This window comes from Anopheles stephensi, unplaced genomic scaffold (genome assembly GCF_013141755.1).
Source record: "Anopheles stephensi strain Indian unplaced genomic scaffold, UCI_ANSTEP_V1.0 ucontig14, whole genome shotgun sequence".
Lineage (NCBI taxonomy): Eukaryota > Metazoa > Arthropoda > Insecta > Diptera > Culicidae > Anopheles > Anopheles stephensi.
Genome location: NW_023405058.1, coordinates 19,681 through 29,964, shown reverse-complemented (window position 1 = coordinate 29,964; position 10,284 = coordinate 19,681). Strand labels below are relative to the sequence as shown.

Here is a 10,284-nt window from a genome sequence, read left to right as displayed (position 1 = left end):
GTTTTATAGCACATTTTATTGTTCTTGATTTGGCCTTTATTAAACTGAGGATTATCAACGTACCTTCATTTGGAATTATATTGTCCCAAATCATACGAGAAACGTTGTAGCGGAAATATTTCAGGATTTTTTTTACTGTCCTTTTATTAGCAAGTATTACCAAAATACATTCCCTATACAGGTGCAAGGCAATAAATTGATCCCTAGCGCGGCTAATTCCGGACCGGACACCGGAAACGTCCCGAAAAGAACACCTTTTAGATAAATTCGAGAGCGTAATCAAATCAAGCATCAATCACAAAACCGAAAAAGATTGAACCGTGAATCGTGATGTAGAAAAGCAATTGGAAAGCAATTTTCTGTTTTTACTGTGGGTACAACACCTTTTCCGAAGCATTAAAATGAGGGTTTTTTAGCAAACGCTGCAGACAAGGATGTGCTGGAAGGAATGCAATATACAAAACGTATGGCCTTTTCCTATCCACATTCTTGAAGCCATGAAGAGTTTCCAAGAAAATGGACTTAATTTTTAATAATATATTACAAACAAGACCCACCGGTTAGTCCGCTGCTACATCAGATAGCAAAGCGCCGTTAAGCACCCAGTGCTTCTTGTCCTAATTCATCAAAAAGAACAAACGAGCAAACAGATCGTTTGTTACGTGCTCCTTACCGAGCGTCGACGCTAATGCCAAGTTCTGGTTGAAAAATAAGAATCATTTTTTGCCATTTTTGCCACCCCACAACCACCTTCTGACCAAACAGAACACCACCGCAAGTCACCGCCACAGGCAAAGGTTGGGTGGGAGGGCAACGTTTTCCCAAAAAAATCCTCCGCACTCCACACCGGTCTAGTCTGTTTGCACAAACGAGCTGGAAATGACGAGCAGAAAACAAAAAAAAAGCCCACGAAGATGACCACCATCGTCATGACCGCAACTTCAAATCCCGGCTTGCAGGCACGATTTTTTTTTTGCACCACGATTAATTGTGCCTAATGAAGCCAACTGTCCCCATGACGGATTAGGGCACTTATTGTTGGCAGAGTAGTGGAAGGGCAGAATATAATTATGCTATTCATTTCGCACCCACAAACGGTCCACCGCACTCGCACCGGTGGACAGATTGCTCCTGATTTTCCGGCCAATAAATTCATAAAGAAAGTGGCGCCATTATGTGACAAAACGATGTCTTCCTGCAAAGCCGGAGTGATCTAGCAGGCTAAATAGTTCTTGAACGTAAAGCTATTTAAAATCCCACTCATAAAAGTTGTGTACCAGGAAAAAAGGAAGTAATCTCAATTATATAGCTTTCTGTGACACGAAAAAAACGCAGCCTCTCAACATGTGTGTCTAGCTTGTTTAAAAGCAATCGGTCATAAAACTATCCGAAGCCCTTTTTGCCATATCCTTTGCGTGCTTGTTACCTTCCACGCCTTTTACGACGCACCATCATTGGATAAGTGCTTTACGGGTTTTTCCTATTTTACGATGTGTCGATGATAGTAGGTTGTGTTTTTTGCTACCCCGCTCAAGAACTTTCACTAGCAACAATGGTACCCCGACCTACCCTACTGAGGAAGAGCAATTTTCTACAAACTGTGTTTTTTTTTTTCGTACGTTCGTTTGTACGTTCTTGCAGTTTTGCTGCACTATTAGGATAAGCGTGTAGCGGTACAGCTCTGTGAAAACTAACAAGCTACGACATTCACTTAACGTTGAGAGGAAGGCGAACATTTTGGAGAAAAAAGAAGAGCGTTCCAAGGAATGTTGGTTTTTTGTTTAGTTTTACTTTTATGATTGCCCTTCGGTGCTGCACTACAAACAATTTTAAGCAGCTAAAAGTTTTTTTTTATTGCTTTTACAACATTTCAAAAATTTAAAAGCGAGCAACGGCTTTTTGATTGAGCGATGAATACACCCAAAATTTAAAAATTACATCCAACACAACAGATTTGATGAACATGAACTAAAGAAATGGTAAAAGACTCGAGAAGGCCCCCCCCTGACAAAATTTGTTAGGCGCTGTAGGATTTACGCCCAAAGGTATGCAATCCGCAGTACACGTTGCGAGAGCTTCACAGTGAGCTTTCAGTGTGCGTTCAGTGTGGTCAAAATTGGTTGAAGAAAGTCGAATAAAATATTGATATTATTTGATTAAAACCCCCTCTCCGCTAACCCTACCATTCATTTTGGCTAACAAAGGCCTCGTACTAATTTTCGGTCGCACTTGGGGTGAATAATCATGCCTAAAACATGCACGGCGTTCTCGGACGGTAACGGAACAGTAATTCGATGAATACTTGTTGCCTTGGATTGATATTCAGCAAAGGAGGAAACATAAGAATATCAAAATCTCAAACCACTTGTTACAATGTATTTTATCAACTTCTACTTGCTGTCTATTAACAGTATTAAGGAACAATGCACAATGTTTATATCAAATGTGTTTTGACCATACAGAAATTCCACTGTACATCAAAAATGACAGGCCACAGTGCTGCACACAAAAGATTCTACGGGGGGCCTTCTCGAGTCTTTTACCTATATTTATAATAACGGAATAAAAAACTATTTCACGCGAGGGGTACGAATGTCGATCGAAACAGCCGCCGCCACCAAATGACAGCTGATCGTGCCGTTTGACAGCTGGCGGCGCTGTCAACGCGACCCCTTGTAACGGTCGGCGGCCATTTAGTTTCGAAATCGGCGGCTGTCTACGCGCTGATTGTGTGTGCCCTCCCGTCCCATCGGAAGGACGCGCGTTTTGTATTCGTAACGGAAAATCAATCACCGAATGGTTTTGTGTGTGCTTGAATGGCAAAAGTGATGGAGTTGTCCCTGGTGGCTCAATACGATGAGCTGCGGCGTTCGTTTGAAGTGTTTCGCGATGGTGCGGCCGAGGTCGAGTTTTTGCGCTTCGTGCAGCTGCAGGACGAGTGCCGGATGCAGTGGCTCAAGTCGATCGAGGAAGCGAAACGCCTGCAGCACGAGCTAGACAATGCACTGCGCATCATTACGAATCTCGAATCGAAGCTGTTCCACGCCCGCAAACTGCTCGAGACGGAAACGAAGGCCCGCCGGCATGCGGAGCACGAGCGGGATTCGATGGAACGCAAGATGATGGCCGTGTTCGATATAGTGCGCAACGAGCAAACGATCCGAGACGAAACGCGTGAACAGTTGGCAGTGTTTGCGACGGAACCGACACGACGCAGATCGCGCCACGGGCACACGGTCGACGGAGGAGCAGACCGCGAAATGGGCGGCGGGATGGACAATGACATCAATTCCACTGGGTCGTTCCTGGTAGATCTTTCCCTGACGCAATCGGAAGACGATTTCCTGGAACCGCTGAAAATGCAAGCTAAGCGAAAGTCGTGGAAGAAGCATCGCCCATCGTACAACAACAACACTAGCTTTAAGGTGCCCCAGGAGCCAGCGAAGCGCGTGATGGAAATTAACTCGACCTCGCACGTCATGGAACCGCGCACGGAGGGTGAAATCATTGCACACGCCAAGATAACGGTCCCTACCGGGCCCGACGGTGGGCCGATACAGGCCGAGTCAACCTTCCGCACGATGGCTCCACAGAATCGACTGCCCCCGGCGGTCGTTTCGAGTTGCGCCTCGTCCAACTCTACTGCCGCAACCATCGTGAACGTGGCACCAACCACACCGGTGCCGGAAAAACAGGAACCCAAGAAAACGGTCATCCAGCGGCAGCACGATCTGGTCGGCCGCACGTTCATCAGCTCGGACACATGCAACCAGTGCCAGGAACGGATCCGCTTCGGCAGCAGCGGCCTTCGGTGTCGCGAATGTAAGGCCCTGTTCCACGGGTACTGTCGCGAAAAGATATCCTTCCCGTGCGTACCGCAATCACAAACAAAGAACGTTCGCCGCGGTACGGCCAGCACGGCGACCGCCACCAACAACGGTGGCCCGCAAACGCCACAGGCACCCGGTGCCATCAACTGCCTGGAAGACTACTGTCCCTCGTCCAGCCCGCGCATCCCCGCGCTGATCGTGCATTGCGTGAGCGAAATCGAAAACCGCGGCCTCACCGAGGTCGGTTTGTACCGCATGTCCGGCTCGGAGCGCGAAGTACGCGCACTGAAGGAGAAATTTTTGCGTGGCAAAACCATTCCCACGCTTGGGCAGGTCGATGTGCACGTGCTCTGCAGCTGCATAAAGGATTTCCTGCGCACCCTGCGCGAACCGCTCATCCCGTGCGCTCTGCTCGCCGAGTTCTCCAACGCCGTGACGGGCAGTTCGAGCCCGAACAGTGACCAGCGTACCCGGGAACAGCTGTGCCAGCTGATCGAACGGCTACCGGCACCGAACCGCGACACACTCGCGTTCCTTATGCTGCACTTCCAGCGCGTAGCCCTCTCGGAGCAGGCCAAGATGCCGATCGACAATCTGGCCCGCGTGTTCGCACCGACCATCGTCGGGTACTCGCGCATGGATCTGGACATGAACGCGATGTGTGCCGAAACGTACGTGCAGTTTAGCATCGTGCAGGCCATGCTGCAAATCCACACCGACTACTGGAGCCAGTTCATCCTGCTGCAGCCGGCGAGCGGTTGCTACGGCGAGGAGAGCAACAGAAAGGGAGCCCCCACGCCAGGCCGGCGCGGTGGTGTGGGCGACCTCATGACGCAGGCACTCGAGAAGGAACGGCGCATGGAAACGCCGATATTGCGCCGGCCTCGCAAAGACAGGAAGTATTATGCGACACCACCGTATAAGACGTCGAAGGATTAAAATGCCAAGGGGGCCCGGGGGCCGGAATGGCGCTGGAAAGGGAAGAGGAAGAAGAAGAAGAAGGAGGAAAGCGCGCTTAGATATGTAGTTACTTAAATTAACCATGCATACTGTTAATGTAACATTTTCTTATACTGTTCTCTTACATATCCTATTTGAAGGTGTATAAACTTGTTGTTTCATCCACACATTTGATACATAAATAAATAAAACAAACAAAAAAAAAACGCAATTTCACTAACCACAAACTTGAGTTGAGTATTACAAATCTAGCAAAGCATCTATTGTTAGATATCACAATAGAATGCCTAACACAATTATGCGAACAACTGGTTTTGATTGTAAAAGATTAAGTGATAGTAATTTGTTTGAATTTGGTGTACTTTTTTAACTTTTTTGTAAGTTTTTACACACACATAACCTTCCTTCCTATATCCCAGGAATTACCTTAGTTGTAACCTAACTTTCTAGCAAATCTAAGTTATATTTTCAACTGTTACGATATAAAAAAAGTTTCGAGCAGCCTTTAATAAATAAATAAATAACCTGAATATGAACTTAATGAATGATACTAAGCGACTATATAAATAAGCTCGATATATAAAAGCTAATAAAAATGCTTTGCCAATTAAAACGTTGGATGTTAATAAAGCTCGTTCAAATTTTCGATCCCACAATGAAGCTGGTAACGCAATCAATTTAAAAACAATCAGAACTGAGCCCAAACATGAACTGCAACAATAGTTTGCACCAAATAGCAAATGGTTCTCACACATATGTTCCATTGAAAAAATCCACTTGTTTCGACGAGTTTTCTTAAATTATATAGGCTATTTGTGAAATGCTTTCAGTGTATATACTACATTGTTATAACACTTCCACCATCCATCCAAGGAAGACCATTTTTAACGGTCAAGATGGTACGGTGCTTGCTTTTTTTTCTACCGCTGTATGGCATTTGATCCTCGGCACGATCCAATTTGATGTCCAGCCGACGCACTGTGCCAGCCATTCCCCGGGTGGAATTAACCCTGAAAGGACATCCTATCGCGAGAACCATTGGGCAAGAAGAATTGAGGAAAGAAAAACGGCTTGGAAACGTATCAAAAACCCAACCGAACGCGCCACCCCACCTGTTCTCCCCCGAGTAAGGGAAGCAGATTGGCTAAATTAGAAGAATATAATCTCAGCGGGATATGATTCAATTTGTTTTCATCAACAACTTCCACGGTTCGATACCGCGCGCGCGTCCGGTGTGTTTGTTTGTCTTTCCACATACCAGCCCCGGGTTCAATTTTCCTACTGTGCGCACACACACACGAGGTCGTGACAGGATCGTTACCGGGATGTGACTAGGGAAAAACTCCCCTGGACCAGCCAGCAAGTTGTCGATACGGAGTCGATATGGGTGTGGTGGGCAGAAGCATGCAACAGTCCAGCTTCCAGTCCCGCAAGTGATAAATTTTTGATGAAATTGGAAATAGAACGGTTTGCTGCTCGAACTTCTCCTTCACGCGCGCGATTGTCGTCCGAAAGCACTCGCTAAGAGAGAAGGCTTACTGCGGGCACACACGACAGACACCCGTGGGCAAGGATAGGAAAGGATGCTTGGTCTAATTTAATTACGTATGTCCTTAATTAGCAGCAACCGGAGGAATTCGTCACCGTTTGCCGTTGACTTTTTGGGTCCGAACCCGTCACCGCGCGTCTGTTGGTTCGGCCTATCCAAAACCCGTCCGCTCCTGGTCTCACACAGTGGCCAGTTAAATGACCGCCCGGCGAAAGTGTCTATTTTTTCTGGATGTGTTATCCCCTTCACGCCCGGAAAGGACACAAACGCCCAACTTTTGTTCACCGAACGAAGCCGTATTTAACGATTCGTCAATGGTGGTGACATTAGATGTGGGAGGCCGTCCGTCCAGCACCGACCATGGTGCGCGGCGTGTGCATTATTACTATTCCCAGTCCGATTTTGGTAGCAATCGACACGTTTGATAAATTAATTATCCCATCCAGGGCACCGGCGAAAACGGACCGAACTGTACGAAATAGGATATTCTGGGAAGGTGGGCTGGCCGGCCCTCTCATCAGCTTGGCAAGATTGCTAGTCTTTAGGTGAATGAGATCGTTTCTTATGCGAGTTCGTGTTAGGGCACGGGCACCACACCGGTTTGTGGAATTAGTTTCCTATTAGGTTGGGAGTGTTTGGAGTTGCTTCCGTTGGTGTGAAAGGACAACCGATGCATCCCACGATATTGATGTGTATTCTTCTCATTAAAAGGAGTAAAAACTATACCGTGCTCGTGATGAGACTGACGCTGGACGTCCCTTAAAAACCAGATCTAAAGATCGAAATCGTATAAAGAACCGTGGCTTTAGATTTGCGTGTTGCCTTTCATACTTGTCTGGCTAGACAGAGGTCCTGTCTACTGTCACTACAATCGGGAAGTGTTGGCATGGTACAGCAAGAATGTGAATAAAAAGTTAAAAAGACAAGCCAAGGTCAAGATAATTGGAGGCCTCGAGCGGAATGGCAGTTGATGCCCCTCTAATTATGATATTAGAGGGAAACAACGGGAAGTTCCATCGCCGAAGAGACACCCCTAACCGATGAGGCCCCGAGCGGCCGCTCCTTCCCCCCTTAGGTTGATCCGCCACTGCTCGCGAGTTGAGCACGTGCTCGTCACCAATGGTTTATCAGGACCTGGAGAGACGCGTGGCCTTGTGAAAATGTAATCAATAGTTCACTAAAGTCGAACATGCTGTCGGAGTCGTTCGAAACTCACAGGGGTCTGAGGCAAGGGGTCGGTCTCTCCTGTCTACTTTTCAATAAAGCCTGGGAAGGTGTCATACGAGGCGCGGGGCTAAGCTTTGCTTCGCGGACGACATAGATATCGTTGGCAAGACGACAGCGAAGGTGTGTGAGGCGTACACCCGACTGAAACGTGAAGCAGCAAGATTTGGACTGCTTGCCGGAGGCTCTGATCGTTATAGAGCCCGAGTGGGAAGCAGCCTGTTAGTCGTCGGCGACAACCTCGAGGCGGTAGAGGAGTTCTGCTATCTTGGGACTGTCGTTACTTCGGATAACGATGTCAGCAGCTGAGGAATCGTGCCTACCATGGCCTTCACCGTCTGCTGAGATCCAGAAGACTTCGAGACCGCACGAAATGTGAGATCTATCGCACACTGATTCGCCCGGTGGTTCCTATATGGCCACGAGTCTTGGACCATCCGAGCCGCAGGATGCAAACGCTCTGGGCGTGTTCGAACGTCGCATCCTCCGGACCATCTTTGGCGGTGTGTTCGAATATGGAGTGTGGAGGAGAAGGATGAACCATGAGCTAGCAGAGCTATACGGCGAACCGGACATCCTGACGGTGGCGAAGACCGGCAGGGTACGATGGCTGGGGCATGTCAAGAGGATGCCGGACTCATGCCCCGCCAAGAAGGTATTCGTCAGTTGGGTACGAGGCGTCGGGGAACACAGCGAGCTCGTTGGCTGGATCAGGTGAAGGGAGACCTGTCGGAGATCGGGTGCCTATACGGATGGGAAGCTAAAGCCAGGGATCGAGTTTCCTGGAAATCTATTGTTGACCGGACCATGTTGATTGTTGATTAGTTTATTAGAGACTTTGAGCCAGTTGGCTTCATTCGTCTCTTAGGCCGAGAAGCGATGACCGGGCCATGTCCCGACGACGTGCTCTTTAAAAGAGTAGGCCAACATGATGATGGTGATGAGTTCTTTCAAGTCCCTTTTATTTTACCCCACGTGGATCTTGGTACAGTGGCGAGGCTTCCTAGCAGGTAATGCCACTTGGGCGTAACCTCTTGGTGCCTTGAATGAGGGCTCTTCGACGTGGCAACCACCCAGAGATGACAACTTTTGTTGAGGGGGATAGATAACATCTTAAGACATTATATTCTAGTTAAAGGAGCTCATAAACCAATTAGCAGCCTTAGTAAACTAAATGAAAAATTCCTATCACTTTTAAGTAAAACATAACTCAAATCACAATAAGGAGTTGTATAGTTTAATCAATAATCCTACCAAGAGTATGAATAGATCCAAGGAGTAAAACATTGGTTAATTGCATTGGTAGGCCTTATCAAGTTAAAAAAAGACAATCTTCGCTGTACTTAAGAAATGGTCAATCCCCGTTGTCCAAAATCATTCGTTAGTTAAAGGACAAACCTCAAATACCAAATGCTATTCACTGACCGCAGCAAAACAAACGCCCTCTTTACCTTCTTCGAAGGACACAAAAAAAAGGGGTAAGATTTGTTCTAACAACCTGCCTCATTGGACGACTTGAGTAGGCGCTAATCAAAATCTGTGATCCATCCATTTGCCGACCATAAACAATTTGCGTTCTCGTTTGCCACCCCAACAACCAAACCCCCGCCCAAACCGCCACTCAGATTTCAGAGCAAACTTTCAACCTTAATCTTGGCCTGGCGACGATGACGATGAGGAGCACGACGGAGCAGATTTGATTTCCTCTGTCCGGCGCTACTAGAAGGATGAACCTTTCGTTTTGCTTTTGTATGCCCATGTGTTCTTTCCACGGCTAACGCCGGCAGCGAGACTTGCTAATCCAGCCCGTCATCTAGCGGCGGGAACGTTTCACCCCTGGTGATAATCTGTGCGGCTCCATCTGCACACTACCAGCACCAGCGCACGGTTATTGCAAACTGTGCGGTCGTAGAACAATATCGCCATGACAGAATCGCCGGTCGGATCGGGGTCGAGACCGAGGAACCGTTCTTGTCGGTGGAGGAAACAAAAAAGGTACCTCGAGTCCTTCGCGCAACCAAACCGAACGGATGCTGAAGAATGTTGGGCTTGTTATTCAAGCCGAGCATTCCGTTGCTTCCGAGGGCCTTCCGCACGTCGCCATGAATGCACAGCCCGCCGTGTTCTATGCGCCCGCCGGCTCGGACAACGCGTTCTCGGTGGCATGCGACGCGGCATGTCTTCAAATTAATCTTGAAATAAAAATAGATTGCGGACTAAATTGGTCCGGAAGTGTTTTATAATCTGTGGCCCGGTACCTTTTCCCCGTCCGCGCGTCCGCGTGGTTCGGTTGGGTCGTTACACCGGAACCCATTATTGCGTCGGAATTCCTTCGGTAGAAAGAAGGATCGGTAACGCTTTATCACGGTGCCGTGTTCTTTTCTAGGTTCTTTTGCACATTTTCCGTCCCTTTTTTGTTGCTCCATTTCTTCTCAAGCAGGGATCTAATATTCTTTCATTTATAATTCTTTTTGCTTTTGCTCCTTCGCGTCTCGCGCGGTGGGACATTTTCTTTCCAGGTAGACCCGGTCGCATTAGTTGATTGAGACGCGAAACAGCTTTTGCAACTGAAAACTGCACAGAAAAAATGGTAATCCGTTTTCACCCAGAGCAGTAAAGCTTCACAGTAACGCCTGCAACTTTCTGTGCAAAGAATCGAACTTCCAACCCATTTCCAACAATTTAGTAGAACGAAAAACACTCTCAGTAAATCACACGCAC

At 47.7% G+C, this 10,284-nt stretch overlaps 1 protein-coding gene across 1 annotated transcript; it reads left to right on the top strand.

Moving 5' to 3' along the window:
• Positions 1-2,715: 2,715 nt before the first annotated feature.
• Positions 2,716-5,006, top strand: LOC118515317 (rac GTPase-activating protein 1-like). The gene has a single exon (XM_036062004.1). The coding sequence runs from the start codon at positions 2,817-2,819 to the stop codon at positions 4,767-4,769; it is 1,953 nt and encodes a 650-aa protein (XP_035917897.1). The 5' UTR covers positions 2,716-2,816; the 3' UTR covers positions 4,770-5,006.
• Positions 5,007-10,284: the final 5,278 nt, after the last annotated feature.

Bases quoted from the DNA above. Each gene is read 5' to 3' on its own strand.
- LOC118515317 (XM_036062004.1), top strand. From the start codon at position 2,817: ATGGCAAAAGTGATGGAGTTGTCCCTGGTGGCTCAATACGATGAGCTG.